The 19,678-nt window shown below is 45.8% G+C and overlaps 1 protein-coding gene across 2 annotated transcripts; it reads right to left on the bottom strand.

Annotated features, from left to right (window-relative positions):
* Nucleotides 1-998: 998 nt before the first annotated feature.
* Nucleotides 999-19,354, bottom strand: PLPBP (pyridoxal phosphate binding protein; the record flags this gene model as incomplete). 2 transcript variants are annotated; one of them, XM_080709881.1, is made up of 8 exons in its annotated part: nucleotides 999-1,130; nucleotides 4,048-4,146; nucleotides 6,431-6,573; nucleotides 9,375-9,509; nucleotides 14,743-14,818; nucleotides 15,318-15,353; nucleotides 15,431-15,538; nucleotides 19,256-19,354. In XM_080709881.1, 8 exons carry the CDS (start codon nucleotides 19,352-19,354, stop codon nucleotides 999-1,001), a joined length of 828 nt encoding a protein of 275 aa, XP_080566007.1. The 2 variants fall into 2 exon arrangements, with proteins under 2 accessions (XP_080566007.1, XP_080566008.1); XM_080709882.1 differs by lacking the exons at nucleotides 999-1,130; nucleotides 4,048-4,146; nucleotides 6,431-6,573; nucleotides 15,318-15,353 and having other exon boundaries at nucleotides 9,367-9,509.
* Between the last annotated feature and the right edge of the window lie 324 nt (nucleotides 19,355-19,678).

Here is a 19,678-nt window from a genome sequence, read left to right as displayed (position 1 = left end):
GGGCATTCTACCTTTCAGCTACACCCCCCAGCTCTATTTCTTTTTTTTTTTTTTGCGGGTCTGGGGATGGAACCCAAAGGCATTTGACCTCTGAGCTACACCCCCTGCCCAATTTTTTATTCTTTATTTTAAAACGGTTGTGGAGGGCCTCACTAAGTAGCTGTCCATGAACCGTGATCCTCCGGTCTCAGCCTCCCAAATGCCGTGATTACAAGCGTGTGCCAAGACGCCGGCTCTTTTTATTCTATTTTGAAACAGGGTCTCATTAAGTTGCAAAGTCCTCATTAACTAGCTGAGGCTGGCCAGGAACCTGAGAGAAAATTTGTGTTTGGAGTCTTTAGTCACCAATTAAACTACCTAAATTGCCATTCCAGTGCAGAGAATACCTTCCCTATCTATTAGCCAGGGTAGAAGTGGCAGAAATCACCTTGTTCCAGAGCAATAAAAGTAACGATTTAGTATGTACTTGTAGAAAGTTGTTAGTCATGGACATTTCCCATTAAAATGGAATGAGGGTGGGAAGCCTTCTGACTTCCATGATTACAGGCATCAGGAGCCTTTTTGTTGTTGTGGCACTGGGAATTGAATCCAGGGTTTCGTGCATGTTATGTAAGCGCTCTACCACTGAGCTGCATCTCCAGTCCTTCTCATTTATTTCGTTGAGACAGGGTCTCAACTAAGTTGCCCAGGCTGGCCTTGAACTTTCACTCCTTCTGCCTCAGGATTCACGGGCTAGTTGGTGCTCCTGGGCAGAATTTAGTCAGACTCAGTTCCTGGCTACGGATTTGCTACCTGTTCTGTAGCAATGGCTGAATCTCTCAAATTCCACCTAAAGCCACTGCCTGAAGCAAGCTTCCTGTGGTCAGATGGTTTCCGTCAACACGTGTAAGCATCAGCACTCCATCCAGGTCGTAAGAAAGCATGGCTGGGCTGCAAGGTGGGGATATCCAGATGAAAGCCTAGGCTGGTGCACACTAGTTTTCTTGGCTGTCCTCGGCTCAGTGCTCCTGTGCCAGCCCCACTGGGGTCTTCAGTTCTGTTGTGCTTGTGTCCAGGGCAGGTTTCTTTGAGAAGTCTCGCTCTCCGAAAATGGTGCTTCCTATCCGGACATTTGTAGATCCTACTTCAATCTGGGAGAAAGAAGAGAAAATATTGAGGACTGAGTGTAAAACAGCGAAAGGCGGCCAGTCAGAGGCTCTCCCGAGGCTGCTATGAAGGGCATTAATGCACAGTAGGGGCTACGGGGTGTGGTTGCCCTCTGAGGGGGTTCAGAGCCCAGTAATGATTTCCTTTCATTCTGCAGACACTGGGAGTTTGATGGCACTTCGTGGGGTGGAAGCCAGGGGTGCTGGGCTAACGAGGTGTGCTGCACTGCACAGTAGCACGGGGAGAGCCAGTTCCCATCCACGTGCCCTTCAAATGTGCCATGGTCAGTCAGGAAGATGGAAAAAACTCCTGTGGTTACTGGAGTACAGGACCTAATTCCATTTTATTTTACTTGAAAAAAAATTTAAAATCTTTTTTTGTTGTACTAGGGATTGAATCCAGGAAATTTTACCTCTGCGCTCTACCCCAGCCTTTTTAAATGTACATATTTACAGCCTTATTTATTTATTTGATATACGGGGGATGGAACCCAGGGGCATTCTACCTCTGAGCTATACCTCCAGCCCTATTTTGAAACAGGGTCTCACTGAGTTGAAAAGGGCCTTGCTAAGTAGCTGAGGCTGTCTTCAAACCTGCGATCCTCCTTTCTCAGCCTCCCAAATGCTGGGATTAGAAGCGTGCGCCAAGCCGGGCATGGTGGCGCACGCTTGTAATCCCCGCGCTTGGGAGGTGGAAACAGGAGGATCACGCAGGTTCGAAGCCAGCCATGCTGGCTTAAGAGACCCTGTTTCAAGATATAAAATAGGTCTAGGAGTGTAGCCTGGAGGTAGAAGGGCTTCAAGGAACCCCAGTACCACCAAAAAAAAAAAAAAAAAAAAAAAAAAAGAAGAAGCGTGTGCCATCATGCCCAGCTTACTTTTTAATTTTTTATTCTAAAACAGGGTCTTACTAAGTTGTGGAGGACCTCACTAAGTAGCTGAGACTGGCTATGGACCTGCGATCCTCCTGTCTCAGACTCCCAAGTACTAGGATTACAAGTGTGCACCACCACACCTGGCATATTTAGTCATTTTTTTTTTTTGAAACAGAGTATTACTGATTTGCGAAGGGAAGGGTCTCGCTAAGTAGCTGAGACTGTCCACAAACCGCAATCCCCTTGTCTCCACCTTCTGAATGCTGGGATTACAAGTGTGCGTCACCACAGCTGGGTATTCCCAGCATATTTATTCATTTTTGAAACAGGGTCACGCTAAGTTGTGGAGGGCCTCACTAAGTAGCTAAGGCTGGCTTCTCAGCCTCTTAAGTACTACGATTACAAGAGTGAGCCACCATGCCCAGCTCTTAATTCCATTTTATTTATAAAAAGAAAGAAAACACTGGCATAGAATATATAACTTTCCCAGATGCAAATTTATACTTGGATTTTAGGAGCTTTTTCTTTTTGATACTGGAATTGAACCCAGTGGTATTCTAGCTCCAAGCTACACCAACCAAATTTTACTTCTTAATTGGAACAGGGTCTCACTAGGTTGCTGAAAGCTTCGCTCAGTTTTTAGAAACTTTTATCAAGTTATTTACCATTTAAAAAACTCCTGTGTGAATTGCCAGCTTATATTTACAGCTGTTGAATTCATAGCGAACCTTATATATATGATTAAACATTAGACTACTTCATTAGGATTTACCATCTCCTGCACTCACATAATTAAATGCCTTTAAAAATAGTTTAATTTATTTCTCTCTGTTTTTTGGTGCAAGGGGATCAAACCCAGTGCTCAGTGCGTGTTAAGCATGCATTCTATCACTGAGCTATACCCCTAGCCTACAGTTTCTTATTCTCCTTCACGTTACACTTAGGGAATTACATAATTTAAAGAAATTAGTTGTCAGCTATAATTTCTACAGATTTCACTTCAAAAAGAAGGTCTGGGTATGGTGGCGCATGCTTGTAATTCCAGGACTTGGGAGGCTGAGACAGGAGGATCCCAGGTCCCAAGCCAGTCTCGGCAACTTAGTGAGACCCTGTTTTCTTTTTTGCGGTACTAGGGATGGAACCCAGAGGCACTGTACCTCCAAGCTACACCCCCAGCCCTATTTTTTAGTCTTTTTATTTTATTTTGAAACAGGGTCTCACTGAGTTGTGAAGGGCCTTGCTAAGTAGCAGAGGCTGTCTGCAAACTGTGATCCTCCACTCTCAGCCTCCTGAATGCTGGGATTACAAGTGTGTGCTACCATGCAGGGAAAGACCCCATTTAAAAGAAAAAAAAAAAAATTGGGGACTGGGATGTAGCTTGGAGGCAAAATGCCTCTGGGTTGAATCCCCAGTATCAAAAAAGGAGTCGAAAATGGTGGTGCAGCCGGGTGTGGTGGCGCGCGCTTGTAATCCCAGCATTCGGGAGGCTGAGACATGGAGGATCGCGGTTCTCAGACAGCCTCAGCTACTACTTAATGAGGCCCTCTGCAACTCAGTGAGACCCTGTTTCAATATGAAGAATAAAAAATAGGGCAGGGGGGTGTAGCTTGGAGGTCAAATGCCCCTGTGTTCCATCCCCAGACCCCCCCCCCCCAAAAAAAAGGTGGTATATGCTTGTAATCCCAGTACTTGGGAGGCTGAGTCAGGAGGATCCCAGGTTTGAAGACAGTCTCAGCAACTTAGTGAGGCTCTCGTTTCCAAGTAAGAAATAAAACTGAGCTGGTGGTATAGCTTGGAGGTAGGATGCCTTTGTGTTCACCCACCAGCACACCTCCCACTGCCCACCCTCAGACACACCAAAAAAAAAAAAAAAAAAAAAAAAAGAAAGGAAGGAAGGACGGACGGACGGACGGACCTGGGTCAGGAGGAAATGTTAGACTAGCTGAGAGGACTGGGTGCTTTATTCCTGCTTCAGCTGTTTGTACCCTTCCCTCAAGGCAGAAAAGGGCACCCAGGACGACACTTACGGCATGCTGGAAGTCCATGGACATACCCATGCTCAGCTCAACCTGGCCTGTAGGGACGCTCAGCTTTCTACACACCTCCTCCCGCAGGGACAGTAACACCTGACAGAAACACAAGCGTGACATATACATTATTCTTGCCCTTCTAACGATGCCGGAAGGTGGCTGAATCCGAACATCTCTGATGAAGACTATTCCTCCTAAGTTTGAGGCATGTCAAAATGCTAGAAGTTATTGCACATGTTTTTAGCAAAATTTCCAACTTTCAATAAAATATGGCCAGAGATGCAGCTCAGTGGAAAAGGCTTGCCTACCATGCATGAGACCTCGGGTCATCCCAGCACCACAAGCAAAACAAAACAGGAAAAGAAAACCAACAACAGCAACAACACCTGGGCACGGGAGTGCACACCTGTGACCCCACTTGGGAGGCTGAGACAAAAGTTTGAGGACCGCTCTAGCAACGTAGTGAGAATCTCAGCAACCTGGTGAGACCCTGATTCAAAACGGAAAATAAAAGGGGCCCAGGGTGTAGCCTGGAGGCAGAACACCTCTGGGTTCAATCCCCAGTAGCACACACACATACACACAAAACAAACCCCCCCCCAAAAAAAAATTAGTCACTAGAGGCAAAGAGCGGGCTGTTATCTTAAAAAACAACAACAAAAAACAAAACAAAACAATTATGCTGTGTTGTAGTTGATTTCAGACTGAGCTGAGACGGCCTTGGGCGTTTGGGAACCTGTCATCTCCAACCGCATGCTGCTGCTTAGCGTTCATTCATATTCTGTGGTCCTGGGAACTGAACCCAGGGGCAGTCTAACCTTGGGCCACACCTCAGCCCTACATTTTTTTCTTTTTCCTCAGTACTGGGGACTGAACTCAGGGGCATTCTATCTCTGAGTTACACCCCAGCCCTATATATATATATATTTTTTTGCAGTACTGGAAATGGAACCCAGGGGAATTCTACCTCTGAGCCGCACCCCCAGCCCTATTTTTTATTCTTTATTTTGAAACAACAGGGTCTCACTGAGTTGCAAAGGGCCTAAGTAGCTGAGGCTGTCCATGAACCACGATCCTCCTGTCTCAGCCTCCCAAATGCTGAAATTACAAGTGTGCACCACCACGCCCTGCTTCATTTTTTAAAATTTGAAACAAGGTCTCACTAAGTAGCTGAGGCTGTCTGTGAACCATGATCCTCCTGTCTCAGCCTCCCAAGTACTGGGATTACAAGTGTGCATCACCACACCCAGCTCCTATTTTACTTTTTTGTTTTGAAATAGGGTCTCACTAAACTGCAGAAGGTCTTGCTCAGCTGCTGAGGCCTCGAATCTGTGATCCTGTCTCAGCCTCTCAAGTAATGGGATTATAGGTATTCACCACTGTGCTCAACCTGCTGCTTTGTTTTTGTGGTACTGGAGGCTGAACCCGCGGGCCCCATGCATGCTAAGCATCTGCTCTACCCATGAACTACATCCCTAGCCCTGGGATGCTTTCTTTTTCTTTTTCTTTGGTGGTACTGGGGATTGAGCCCAGGGGCATTCTACCATTGAGCTACATACCCACCCAGCTCTATTTTATTTTATTTTTTTCTTTTGCAGGTCTGGGAATGAAACCCAGGGGTATTCACTACATCTCCAGCCTTATTTTTATTTTTTTGCAGTACTGGGGATGGAACCCAAGGGCATTCTACCTCTAAACTACACCCCCAGCCCTATTTTTTATTCTTTACTTTGAAATAGGGTCTCACTGACTTGCAAAGAGCCTAAGTAGCTGAGGCTGTCCATGAACTGTGATCCTCCTGTTTCAGCCTCCCAAATGGTGGGATTTGTACAAGCGTGTGCCACCATGCTTGGCTCCCTATTTTTTATTCTTTATTTTGAAACAGGGTCTCACTAAGTACCTGAGACGTCCACGAACTGCAATCTTCCGGTCTCAGCCTCCCAAATGCTGGGATTACAAGTGTGCGCCACCATGCCCAGTTTTATTTTATTTTTTAATCTTTATTTTTGTGTAGTACTGGCAATTGAACCCAGGGGCATTCTACCTCTGAGCTAAATCCCTAGTCCTGTGTTTTACTCTTTATTTGAAACAGGGTCTCAGTAAGTTGTGGAGGGCCTAAGTAGCTCAGGCTGGCCACGGACCTGTGATCTTCCTGTTTCCCCCTCCCAAGTACTAGGATTACAAGCATATGCCACCATGCCCAGCTTTATTTTTTCTTTGAAATAGGATCTTACTAAGTTGCAGAGGCTGGTTTCAAACCTATAATCCCCTTGTCAGTCTCCCAAGTACTGAGATTCCAGGCATGTACCTGGCTCCCTGAGATGCTTATTATGCATGTGTGCAGTCCCCTCCCCTCCCTCCCACCCTCGGCCCCCAGTACCTGGAAGTCTGGATTTGGTCCTTGACTAAGATCATGCCCAAAGCTTCCTATGGTCATCAGCCCCACGAATTCCAAGCTGGGGCACTTGGTAGTTATATGTTCCACCACGGCTATTGTCTCTGAAGGGGGAAGCCCATGTTTACCTTCACAAAAAGAAACAAAAGACACATGCACCAAAACGTCTTAAACAGCTAGAGGAAGGCTCCACCTTCATCCCTTCCCTGTCACAGAGGAGGTGACTTTCAAAGGAGGACCTGACCCTCAGGCCTGGAGTTGTAACTTCCCGGTCTTGACATTCTTCCGCGCCGCTCTCCTTCTGGTCAGGTTCTGAATTTCTCAAGGAAAGTGCTACAGAATGGATTCTCTCTCTGAGAGCCATCCAAGCTACACTCCCAGCCCTATTTTCCAATTTTCACTTTGAAAGGGTCTCACAAGATTGATAAAAGTCTTACTACTTGCTGAGGCTGTCCTCGAACGTAAAATCCTTCTGTTTAGCCTCCCAAGTACTGGGGTTCCAGGTGTGCACCACCATGTCCAGCTTTTTTTTTTTTTAAACTCAAGTTTTACCCAATTTTATTTTATGCTTCTTTTTGTGTTGCTAGGGATCAAACTCAGGGCTTTGTGAGCCGCACTCCCAGCCTCTTCACCTCAGGATGTTAGTTGAGAATGGCCAGGTGAGAGGGAAAAGGAAAAGCTTTGCATTTCTACGGGACACAATGCCAAAATCCCAGGTGAACCTGACAACTATTTTTCTACACTTTACATTTTAATGGTTTTATTAGTTTAATAGAATTGCAAAAAAAAAAAAAAAAAAACCCCACCATATGCTAAATAGTTCTAAGAAATCTGAAGCCAATAATTATTTGTTATGTGGTTATAAGGATTACTGATACTGTCTTGCCCCTGTTTATTTATTTATTTCGAGGTACTGGGGATTGAGCCCAGGGGCATTCCACCTCTAAGCTACATCCTCCAGCCTGATTTTCTTCTTCTTTTTTTCTTTTTGGTGGTACTGGGGGTGGAACCCAGAGGCTTTCTACCTCCGGGCTATACTCCCAGACCTTTTTTATATTTCATTTGAAAACAGGGTCTCACTAAGTTGCTGAGAGCCTCACTGAGTAGCTGAGGCTGGCTTCGAACCTGTGCGATCCTCCTGTTTCAGCCTCCCAAGCATGGGGATTACAAGCATGCGCCACCATGCCTGGCCTTGATTTTCTTCTTCTATTTTGAAATAGGATCTAAGTTGCAGAGGGTCTCACTAAGTAGTTGAGGCTTGCTGCAAACCTGTGATCCTCCCGCCTCAGCCTACAAAGTACTGGGATTACAAGCATGTGCCGCTATGCCTGGCTTTGCCCTGTTTATAAGTGGAAGTTCTAGGAACATTCGCTTTGATCTTTAATTTAGGCAAATTATAGCTAATTATGAAAAATGATGTAATAAAGACAATCTGAAGTCAATTTCAGATTCACCTATATTGACAATGGTACTGGTGGCACTGGAGTTCCTGGAAACCCTTCTACCTCTGGGCCACACTCCCAGAGCTATTTTATACTTTTTATTTATTTATTTGGAAACAGGGTCTCTTAAGCCAGCGCAGCTGGCTTCAAACCAGCATGATCCTCCTGTCTCCGCCTCCCAAGCGCAGGGATTACAAGCGTGCGCCAACACGCCCGGCGTCAGATTCACCTATACTGACAATAAAATGTATCTTTCTGTTGGTGGTATTGGGATGGAACCCAGGGGCTTTCTACCTCCGGGATACACTCCCAGACCTATTTTATATTTTATTTGGAAACAGGATTTCACTAAGTTGCTGAGGGCATAAGTAGCTGAGGCTGGCTTCAAACCTGCATGATCCTCCTGTCTCAGCCTCCCAAGTACTGGGATTACAAATGTGCGCCACCATGCCCAGCTTGAAAATGAAATGTATCTACAGTCAGGGTGCATATATAGAAACAGCACAAGCTGGGCGTGGTGGTGCACGCTTGTAATCCCAGCATTTGGGAGGCTGAGATAGGAGGATTGTGGTTTGTGGACCTCAGCTACTGACTGAGGCCCTTTGCAATTCAGTGAGACCCTGTTTCAAAATAAAGAATAAAAAGGGTTAGGGGTATAGCTCAAAGGTAGAATGCCCCGGGTTCCATCCCCAGTACTGGAAAAAAAAAAAAGCAGCACAATAATGATAATCATTAAAATCTGAACCTTTATGTGCCAGGCACATACACCACACTGTAAGTTTTTTGTGTGTGGTATTGAAGATATTGAACTTAGGGCCATTCTCCCTCCAAGCTACATCTAGTCCTTTTGTTTTAAAACAAGGTCTTGCAGAGGGTTGCTGAAGACTCTTATTACTTGCTGAGGCTGGTCTCCAATTTGTGATCCTCCTGTCTCAGCTTCCCAAATACGAGGATTACAGGCATGTGCCACCACCTCCAGCTGCTAATAAGTATTGTTCATGTAGCTCTACAATCCCTTCCATGAGTGATGGTGCTTGATTCTTCTTCTCTTCCTCTAAGTTAAGACCTAACAAACCATGATGTATTAAAGGATTATATATGGAGCCGGGGTGGTGGTGCTTCTTGTAATCCAGCACTTGGAAGACTGAGACAGGAGCATCACAGATTCGCGGCTAGCTTCAGCTACTTGTGAGGAGGCCCTTTGTAAGTTACAGAGATCCTGTTTCAAATAAAAAAAAAAAAAAGAATAGGAAAATAGGGCTGCTGAAGGTATACCTTGGAGGTAGAATGCCCAAGTTCAATCCCCAGTACTGCACAAAAAAAAAAAAAAAAAAAGAAAGAAAGAAAAGTAAAAGAAAAACATTGCTCAAAGGCCTGTGACTTCTTACCAAAACTTCACCCGCCAGTTAGTTGTGCTCTAGCCAGTCTCCCTGCGCGCTGGCAACCCTCTGGGAAGGAGAGGCTACAGTCCAGGACTGGTTACTTACTCTCCTCTCCACTGGTATTGATCTGGACCATAACCTTAAGCCTGTCAGGAGAACCTTTTTTCTGCCAGGAACTGTTCACTTTGTCCGCCAACTTCACAGAATCCACTGTTTCCAGCATGAAGAGGTTGGGAACAGCTGTAGATGAGAAAGAGGCAAGGTAGGATTCTTCATTCACCCCACTACAGCAAGGTAACACGCAATCAATCTCTGACCTGCTGCTGGAAAAAAATACCCAGGAAAAGAAAAGAGTTAAATCTCAGTTCAACCACGAAGACAAACGTAGTTTACTAGATAAAAAGTCACGTTAGACTATCCCTGTCTCACCAGCAAGGATGAGTAAGGAAAGGGAAACACGGGTGTACTACAAGCAGGAGGCACACACGTCCAGATGCTTCGAGAGGCTGGAAATTGTTAAGATTCTGAATAGGAGGGTTCATCTGATGTTTCAGTTCAAAATGATGAACAGAGCTGGGAATAATTAACCCTAAACTAAGCTCTGCTCTTCTCATGCCAAAAGACCTAAAAGGATTAAACAGAAACAGGCATGGTGCCCACTGCTTGTAATCCCAGTACCTGGGAGGCTGAAAAGATAGGGCTGGGGATGTAGCTCAGAGGGAGAATGCCCCTGGGTTCAACACCCAGTAATGAAAAAAAAAAAAAAAGAAAAGATGGTTCTCAAGAACAAAGTTCAAAAATATTTATGGGAATACAAAAATAGCTCCCACTCAACAAGATATAATTCACAATGTCTGGCTATCGAAACAAAAATGATCAGGCATGCAAAGAAACAGCAAAATGTGATGCATAATGAAGAGGTAAAACTGATCCCAAATAGAGAAAACACGCAGACATGCCAAAGTAAGGATTGGTACCTTGAAGAAATTTTTCAAAAGAAAACAAAGAGCCCGGCATGGTGGCGCACACTTTTAATCCCAGTACTTGGGAGGCTAAGACAGGAGGATCACAGGTTTGAGACCAGCCTCAGATACTTAGTGAGGTTCTTTGCAACTTAATGAGACCCTGTTTCAAAATAAAGAATACAGACCCAAGCACTGACAGCTTAGCTCAGAGCAGAGAGCTCCGGGGGAAACTCTATCGCTGGCTGGGTGGGGCTTCCTGGGGATCTCACTAAGTTGCAAATGGGCCTCACTTAAGTAGCTGAGGCTGTCTGCGAATGGTGATTCTCCAGTCTCCATCTCCTGAATGCTGGTGAGGAGGTAGAAAAGAAGTACAGAAGTACGCAGGTAGGGAAGAGGCCTTGGTGGAAAAGCTTAATTTTCTGAGGGGCAACGAATACTAATTAACTTTCAAAGCTCCTAAAAAGAGACCAGCTCTTCCAAGGTTCAGAGATAAGAATGACCAAAGCTTCACAAACCATCTGTTTACTAATCAACAAACCCAGGAAATATCCCTAGAGCAAGTCTGACACCTCTACTGAAAGGAGATCCCTCAAAGGACATGCAAATATCCTATGCAAATTTTAAGAACTGCCCCCCAGACTCCAAGTAACAGAGGACTTACAGAGATATAAAAACCCCTAGACCAGTCCCCAGGACTGTTACCCACTCTGGGAACCCCTCCCTGTTAGAGAGCTTTTCTCTCTCTCGCAGGTCGTGTTGGCTGAGAGAAGGTGGGGTGCAATTGAAGGCACTTGGCCCGGGCTATACTCGGGTAGTGACCTGAAGGCCTCCACTGGACATCAAGGCTGATCAGGGCCCCTAGGGGTGACCTGTACTTCTTTTCTGGCAGATCGCGTGGACTTTGGGAGAAAGCAGCTTGCAACTGAAGGCATTTGGCCCGGACTACCATCAAGTGTTGTCCTGAAAGCAGCTGCTGGGCACCAGAGTCCCGACAGCCCTTAGGGGTGTTCTGCCACTTTTCCCTATTCCCTGTTGTTTCCAATAAACTTCTTGCTCCCCTTAAAAAAAAAAAAGATACAGAATAGGCTGGGAGCCAGGCATGGTGGTGCACACTTGTAATCCCAGCATTTGGGAGGCAGAGACCTGAGGATCAGGGTTCACAGACAGCGGATGCCCCTGGGTTCCATCCCTAGTACCACAAGAAGAAAAGAAAAGAAAAGAAAAGAAAAGAAAAGAAAAGAAAAGAAAAGAAAAAAAGGCTGGGTAGGGGGAATAGCTCAGAGGTAGAACAGCCCTGAGTTTAATCCCCAGTATAACACACACACACACACACACACACACACACACACACACACACAGTTGAGGATGAAGCTCAGTGGCAGAAAACCTGCTTGGGATGCAAAAGGCTAGAGTTCAATCCCTAGTACTTGTGAAAGAACAGGCAGAAAAATCACACTGAGGCACATTATAATCAAATTAATCAAAACCAGTGTCAACAGTGACAATCTTTTGTGTGTGTGTGTGGTACTGGGAATAGAACCCAGGGACATTCTACCTCTGAGCTACACCCCCAGCCTGATTTTTTATTCTTTATTTTTGAAACAGGGTCTGAGTTGCAAAGGGCCTCACTAAGTAGCTGAGGCTGGCTGCGAACTACGATCTTCCTGTCTCAGCCTTTCAAATGCTGGGATTACAAGTGTGCGTCACCACGCCCGGTTCCAACAGTGACAATCTTAAAACAAACAGACAGAGAGACAGACAGACAAAAAAACCTAAGCCAGGAGTGATGGCGTCACTTGTAATTCTAGGATTTGGGAGGCTGAGACAGGAGGATCGCAGTTCACAGGCAGCCTCAGCTACTTAGTGAGGTCCTTTGCAAGTCAGTGAGACCCTGTTCTAAAATAAAGAGTTAAAAACGGGGCTGGGGGTGTAGCTTGGAGGTAGAATGCTGCTATGTTCCACCCACAGTACTTCAAAAAAAAAAAAAAAGTCTTGCTAAATTGCTGAGTCTGACCTTAAACTTGATGTCTCAGCCTCCCAAGTACTGGAATTATGAGTGTGTGCCACTACACAAAGCAGGTTATTTAAATTTTGATATTTTTTTTGGTGGTACTGGGGTTCCTGGAAACCCTTCTACCTCCAGGCTACACTCCCAGACACCTATTTTTTATATTTTTATTTGGAAACAAGGTCTCTTAAGCCAGCGAGGCTGGCTTCGAACCTGTGCGATCTTCCTGTCTCCGTCTCCCAAGCGCGGGGATTACAAGTGCGCGCCACCATGCCCGGTGTTAAATTTTGATATTTTAAGAGAAATAAGTTGTTACTCAGGATCTCCATTATGTCACTTCATTTAGTTAAACCTTTTTTTTTTTTTTTTTTTTTTGGTGGGTCTGGGGATGGAACCCAAAGGCATTTGATCTCTGAGCTACACCCCCTGCCCAATTTTTTATTCTTTATTTTGAAACAGGGTCTCACTGAGTTGCAAAGAGCCTTGCTAAGTAGCTGAGGCTGTCCGCGAACTGCAATCCTCAGGTCTCAGCCTCCCAAATGCTGGGATTACAAGTGTGCGCCACCACGCCTGGCTTGGTTAAACCTTTCTGTAGTTAATTTTTTTTTTGTTCTTGTTTTTTCTGGTGCTAAGGACTGAACCTAGGGCATATGCACATGCTAAATGTTCAACCACTGACCTAAGCCCTCAACCCTAGTAGTTAATTCTTTTTTTTTTTTTTTTTTTGGCGGCACTGGGGATTGAACCCAGGGGCATTCTAGCTGTGAGCTACACCCACAGCCCCATTTTTTATTCTTTATTTTTTGCAGTACTGGGGATGAAACCAAGGGCATTCTACCACCAAGCTACACCCCCAGCCCTCTTTTTTATTTTTTATTTTGCAACAGGGTCTCACTGAGTTGCAAAGGGCCTCACTAAGTTCCTGAGTCTGTCTGCAAAGATTTTAAAGTAGCCTTCATCCTGGTGGTACATAACTATAATGCCAGTTTCTGAGGGCCTCACTAAGTAGCTGAGGCTGGTTGTGAACCCGGTCTTCCTACCTCAGCCTCCCAAATGCTGGATTACAAGCGTGCACCACCACGCCTGGCTCTTTATTTTTGAAATAGGATCTCACTAAGTTATGAAGGGCCTCATTAAGTAGCTGAGGCTGACCACAAACGTGCGATCCTTCTGTCTCAGCCTCCTAAGTATTTTTTATTCTTTATTTTGAAATAGGGTCTCACTGAGTTGCAAAGGATCTCACTAATTAGTAGCTGAGGCTGCCCTTGAACTGCAATCTTCTTGCCTCAGCCTCCCAAATGCTGGGATTACAAGCATGCACCACTACACTTGGCTCTGTAGTTTTTTTTTTTTTTTTTTGGTGGTACAATGGATGGAACCCAGGGGTCTTCTACCTCTGAGCTATACTCCCAGACCTATTTTATATTTTATTTGAAAACAGGATCTCACTAAGTTGCTGAGAGCCTCACTAAATAGCTGAGGCTGGCTTCGAACCTGTGCAATCCTCCTGTCTCAGCCTCTCAAGTACAGGGATTGCAAGTGTGCGCCACTACGCCCAGCTGTAGTTAATTCTTAATTCTATTTTTTGGGGGTGCTAGGGATTGAACTGAGAGGCATTTTACTTCCAATTTTAATTCTGAATCGTATTTTTTTTTTTTTTTTTAAGCAGGGTCTCATAAGTTGCAGCAGTTGGCTGTGAACCTGCAATCCTCCTGTATCATTCTTCCAAATACTGGGATCACAGGTGTGTGCTACCACACTTGGTTCATTTTTTTTTTTTTTTTTGGTAGTACTGGGGGTGGAACCCAGAGGCTTTTTACCTCCGGGCTATACTCCCAGACCTTTTTTATATTTTATTTGGAAACAGGGTCTCACTAAGTTGCTGAGAGGCTCACTAAGTAGCTGAGGCTGGCTTCGAACCTGTGCGATCCTCCTGTCTCAGCCTCCCAAGCGCGGAGATTACAAGTGTGCGCCACCACGCCCAGCCACACCTGGTTCTTAATTTTACTATTTATTCATTATAATAGGAATTAAACTCAGGGCCTCATACATACTATGCAAGCACCTTACTAGTGAGTTCCACCCTCAGCTCTTTATATTTTGAGGCAGAGTCTAAGTTTTTCAGGCTAGTTTCAAACTTGTGATCCTTCTGCCTCAGCCTCTAGAACTGTTGGGGTTACAGAGGTGAGCCACCATGTTCAGCTTATTGTATTATACTAAAAGAAATTTTACCCAGAGACTCGGGAGGGTCCCAAGTCCAAGGTCAGTCCGGGCAACTTACAGGGGCCCTATCTCAAAATAAAAAACAAGGGCTGGGGATATAGCTCAGTAGTAAGCACCCTTGAGTCCAATCCCTAGTAGTGCAGGAGAAAAAAGGAAATCCACAACATGAATGGCGAGTTGGGTATGTTCTAAAAGCAGCTCTCTCTTACATCAAAGGTAGTATAAACCATACAATGACAAGAGTAGTTTTGTCATCGTATTTTGAGTTTGATCTTACCCATCAATTTGTTGACATTTTGTTTCTGAAGGTGGCCAATGAAGTGCCATTTGATCTCCGGACATGAAGACAGAATCTGAAGTGATAAAGGTAACATGTTTTACTCCGTTTTTTGGGAGGCTTTCCTGGTTCAAACGGCTGCACATTCCTAGTGTCCTTCCACACCCTTGTTCTGTCCCTTAAATGTAATAAACATCTACCACTGTCTCTAGCCAGTTTCCTGATGAGGCAAATGGACACTTACAGAAAAACCTAAAGCTTCTGTTTGCTTTTCTCCTTTGTTTCCACTGACTCCCTCCATAAAGACATCATGCCATGAAGGATGAACTGATTTAAGCTTTCAAATCTCAAAAGGCTAGCATATTACAGCAAGCACTTAAAAAATAATTTCCAGGTGATCAAAAAGAGAAAATTATAGTCTGAATAGAGATGGAAAATCTTGCTGAGAATTGTTTGGGACTCAAGGTAAAAGTGACATTTCTACTATTTCCCGTTCTACCCACCAACCTGGGTATAATTTCCAACCAAAGAGCCAAGATTTAGATATCAACTAGAGAATTTTGATACACACTTACCTTAGGATTTGATGCTTTTTCTAGCAGTTCCTGAACCTAATGGGTAAAAACAGAATAATCAGAAGCCCAGCAATTATGCCTCTTCCAAAGGCTCTTTAGGGAAGGGCTCTTACATAGTTCTCTCCAAAAGTGCGCTGGCCGTGAGCATAGGCCTCAATCACCATGTCTGCCGGTTTTGTTTTGCTGACTGCTACAAGCCGGGGCTGGATAGCTGGGAGATCCTGCCAAGAGGGAAAAAGCCACATGAGTGAACATCTGGGAATATTATGCCAGTAAGTCTCAAAGGATACATCCTGCAGAATAGACTGGCATAGATCTTGACTTGAAATTTGGTAAGATCCATTTTTCTTTTCTTTTTTATTTTTTGTGTGACATTGGGGATTGATCCCAGGGGCATTCTACCTCCGAGCTATACCTCTAGCCCTATTTCATTTTTATTATTTTAGTGGTACTGGGGTTCCTGGAAATCCTTCTACCTCCGGGCTACACTCCCAGACGTATTTTATATTTTTATTTGGAAACAGGGTCTCTCTTAAGCCAGTGAGGCTGGCTTCGAACCTGTATGATCCTCCTGTCTCCGCCTCCCGAGCGCGGGGATTACAAGCGTGCGCCACCACACCCGGCTTTTATTTTTATTGGAAACAAGGTCTCACTAGGTTGATGAAAGTCTCATTACTTGCCGAAACTGTTTTTGAATCTGTAATCCTCCTGTCTCAGCCTCTAAATTACCAAGATTACAGGCATGTGCTACCAAGAATGGTGAACAAATGCCTCTTACTGTGTGTGTGTGTGTGTGTGTGATATTGGGATCCTGGAAGCCCTTCTACCTACGGGCTACACTCCCATGTTTTATACTTTTTTATTTGGAAACAGGGTCTCTTAAGCCAGCGCTTCGAACCTGCGTGATCCTCCTGTCTCTGCCTCTCAAGCGTGGGGATTAATTACAAGTGTGCGCCACCACGCCCGGCTTTTTTTTTTTTTTTAAATACTGAGATTGAACCAGGGGCATTCTACCCCTGAGCTACCTCTCCAGACCTTTTTATTTTGAGACAGGGTCTGGCTAAGTTGCTGAGGCTGGCCTTGAACCTGTAATCCTCCTGCCTCAACCTCCCACATACTGGGATTACAGGCAAGTGCCACTGTGCCCAGCTAGCAAATGCCTTTCATATGCATGGCATCTTAATCTAGTGTTAACTACTTTGATATCTAGTGGGAGACATTTTTCTCTAGGGGGAGCTGGGCAAGTTAAAGCAGTATTTCCTTAAGGTGTGATCTCTGATCAACTCCATCAACATCACGAGGGATCCTACTCAGACCTACTAAAAGTGAATCTCTGGGGATGGATTCTCAGAATCTCCCTTTTTTGTTGTGCTAGGGATCAAACCCAGGGTCTTACATATGCTAGGCATATATAGTTCTACCATTGAGCTATATCCTCAGCAATGAAAATTTCCTTTCCAACAAACTCTCCAGATAGTCCTTATGCACACCAGTGTTGGTGGTTTAAGAAGCACTTCATTTTTTTTCTATTTTTTTTAGGTGAAACTATCATATATTTATATATTATTTTTCAGAAAAAAATATTCTCTGGTAAGAAAGAAAGTAAAAAGAAATATTGAAATGTTATCTTTAAGTCATCAAAAGCTTGGTATCAGACAAATGAAACTGTTATGTGAGATTATCATTTTTAATTTTGGATAAATTGCTATAATACTAGATGTCAACCACTAAGCCAAGCATGGTAGGGAGGGATGGGGAGAGAATGGGGTGGGGATCAGGTGGGGGCTGACTGGGTGATGTGTGCATGTATGTCTACAAAAGTTTGTATCCCACTCTGATGTATGAATACAGTGCACCAATAAAAAAAAAAAAAAAGAATCACTTCATTGCTGGGCATGGTGGCACATGCTTGTAATCCCAATACTTGGGAGTCTGAGATAGGAGGATTGCAGGTTTTAAGCCAGCCTCAGCAACTTAGTGTGAGACCCTGTTTCCAAATTAAAAAAAAAACTAAAATAGGGCTGGGGACACACAAGTATGGCTCATCGAGTGTCTGGCATTAGTGAAGCTTTGGATTCAATCTCTAGCACTACAAAAATGAAACAAGAAAAACAAAACAAAAGAATCTCTTCATTAAGGAAAGGCAGTACTGGCTTCTTTTTTTTGCAGGTCTGAAAGTGGAACCCAGGGTCATTTGACCTCTGAGCTACACCTCCTGCCCTATTTTTTATTTATTTATTATTTTGTGATACTTGGGGTGGAACCCAGAGGCTTTCTACCTCCAGGCTACACTCCCAGACTTGTTTTATGCTTTATTTGGAAACAGGGTCTCACTAAGTTGCTGAGAGCCTCACTAAGTAGCTGAGGCTGGCTTCGAACCTGTGCGATCCTCCTGTCTCCGCCTCCCAAGCGCAGGGATTACTAGCGTGCGCCACCACGCCTGGCTTATTCTTTATTCTGAAACAGGGTCTAAGCTGCAGAGGGCCTCACTGAGTAGCTGAGGCTGTCCGCCAACCGTGATCCTCTGGTTTCAGCCCTCCAAATGCTGGGATTACAAGCGTGTGTCACCACGCTGGCTTCCACTGCTGGCTTCTGAAATCCAGGGTGTAGAGGTTTGGAAACTCATTCTGGTCTTGGTGTAACTTTTGTGTGTGTGTGTGTGTGTCTGTGTGGTACTGGTGACTACACCCTTAGTCCTTTTTATTTTGAGAAGGATCTAGCTAAATTTTCTAGGCTGGCCTTGAATCTGTGATCATTCTGCCTCAGCCTCCCAAGTATTAGGATTACCAGGGTGTGACACTGTGCCTAGCCCTGATGTAATAATATTGCTTCTTTTACTCTGAAAGTGTCCTGAGTAGGATGATGATATGTAATTTACTGTTAAATTTATGACTCAACTACCCAATGGCAGAGCTGAGACCGGACACAGGAACAGGCCTGTCTGACCTGTTATTCCCATGAATAAGTCTTCATGTCCCCACCACTCCCTGGGGTTTTCATAGAATGACAATATTCTCAAGGGCCTGAAGGAGTCAGGTCAATTAGCAAAGAGTCTTCTCTTTCTTCTGAGGAGCTGTGTCACCAGCCTCTTGTAAGACCATATAAATACTTCTTAGGATTATGCTGATGAACTGATGGTTTCCAGAGAGAACAGTGGAAAAGGCAGCCCATGTACCTGAGAAGGTGCCTGGGAGAGCTTCCCAGGGTGAAGTTTATCGGGGAATCCCTAGACTTGGAAAATCACTAGCAATCACTGAACATCAACACCAGGAGGGAGCTTAGAGCTTTCAGAGTCCGTCCTATTGCTGTAGAGAAGATTAAATTGAGGGCCAGAGTAGTCAAAAGACTTGTTCAGGCCAGCATTTGCAGTTCTGAGACTAGAGACGCTTGACCAAGAGAGGCCTTCTGTTCAGGGCTGTCTCATTCCACACTCCTCGGCTTAACCTGCAGAGATGGGCAGATGTTGACTCTTGGTCTAATGAAAGTCCAAGAGGAGACAAAATATACGCAGGAGGAAAAATAAGTCTCCCCTTAATCTGCCCGGGATTGGACACTGGATGCTCCCTCCTCCTCCAAACAGCCGTGGTGCCTGCAAAGGCCGGCCAACCGCCCCCCCTCCCCCCCCTTGGCCAAGGCTGTAAGTGACAATCCCTGAGCACGACCAGAGGCCGACGCGGCCACACACGTGGTCTCGGGGTCCAGCCCCTGCAGGCTCTGGTGTCGGACGCTTGCGGGGCAGCCTGTGAGCACCGGCCTGGCCATCAGGTCCCCTCGACGCAGCGATGGGAAGTGGCCACGACGCTCTCGGTGCCAACCAACCTCCGGGAAGCCTCCGCCTCTCCGCGGGTCCGGGATCCTCGCCTGTCCCGCCCCTCCGGAGACCTGCGTCACCGTGACGACCCAGTCCCTGCAGGTGTCCCCACGAGGCCCCCGCTCACCCTCGGCCGCCGCGCCACAGCCTGCTGCACGCGCTCGTTCACCGTCCGCAGGGCGAGCCCGACTCCCAGCTCAGCCGACATGCTGCCGGCTCTCCACATTCCCCGAGGACAGACGCCGAGCCCCGGACCCTCGGCCCCTGCCGGAGGATCCCACCTTCCGGTTCCGCCCAGCTCCCTCCGTGAGGACCAATCAGCGCCCACCTCCCGGAGGCCTTACCCAATCGGCGCCCGGCGGCGCGGGGCCCGCCCTCGGCGGCGGCCATCTTGGGGAGGTCGCCGGGGGCTGGCGGGAGCCCCGGGGCGCAGGGAGCGCCCGGCCCGCGCTCTGCCCCTTCCCCGGCCTCAGCCCAAGGGACTTTGCCCAGCCCAAAGCCGCAGCCAACTTTTGAGATCCTCTTCCCTTTCAAAATGCCTCACAAGAGC

The sequence above is a fragment of the Muscardinus avellanarius genome (genome assembly GCF_963383645.1).
Source record: "Muscardinus avellanarius genome assembly, chromosome: 14".
NCBI classification, from domain to species: Eukaryota; Metazoa; Chordata; class Mammalia; order Rodentia; family Gliridae; genus Muscardinus; species Muscardinus avellanarius.
This window is presented reverse-complemented; position numbering and strand designations above follow the sequence as displayed.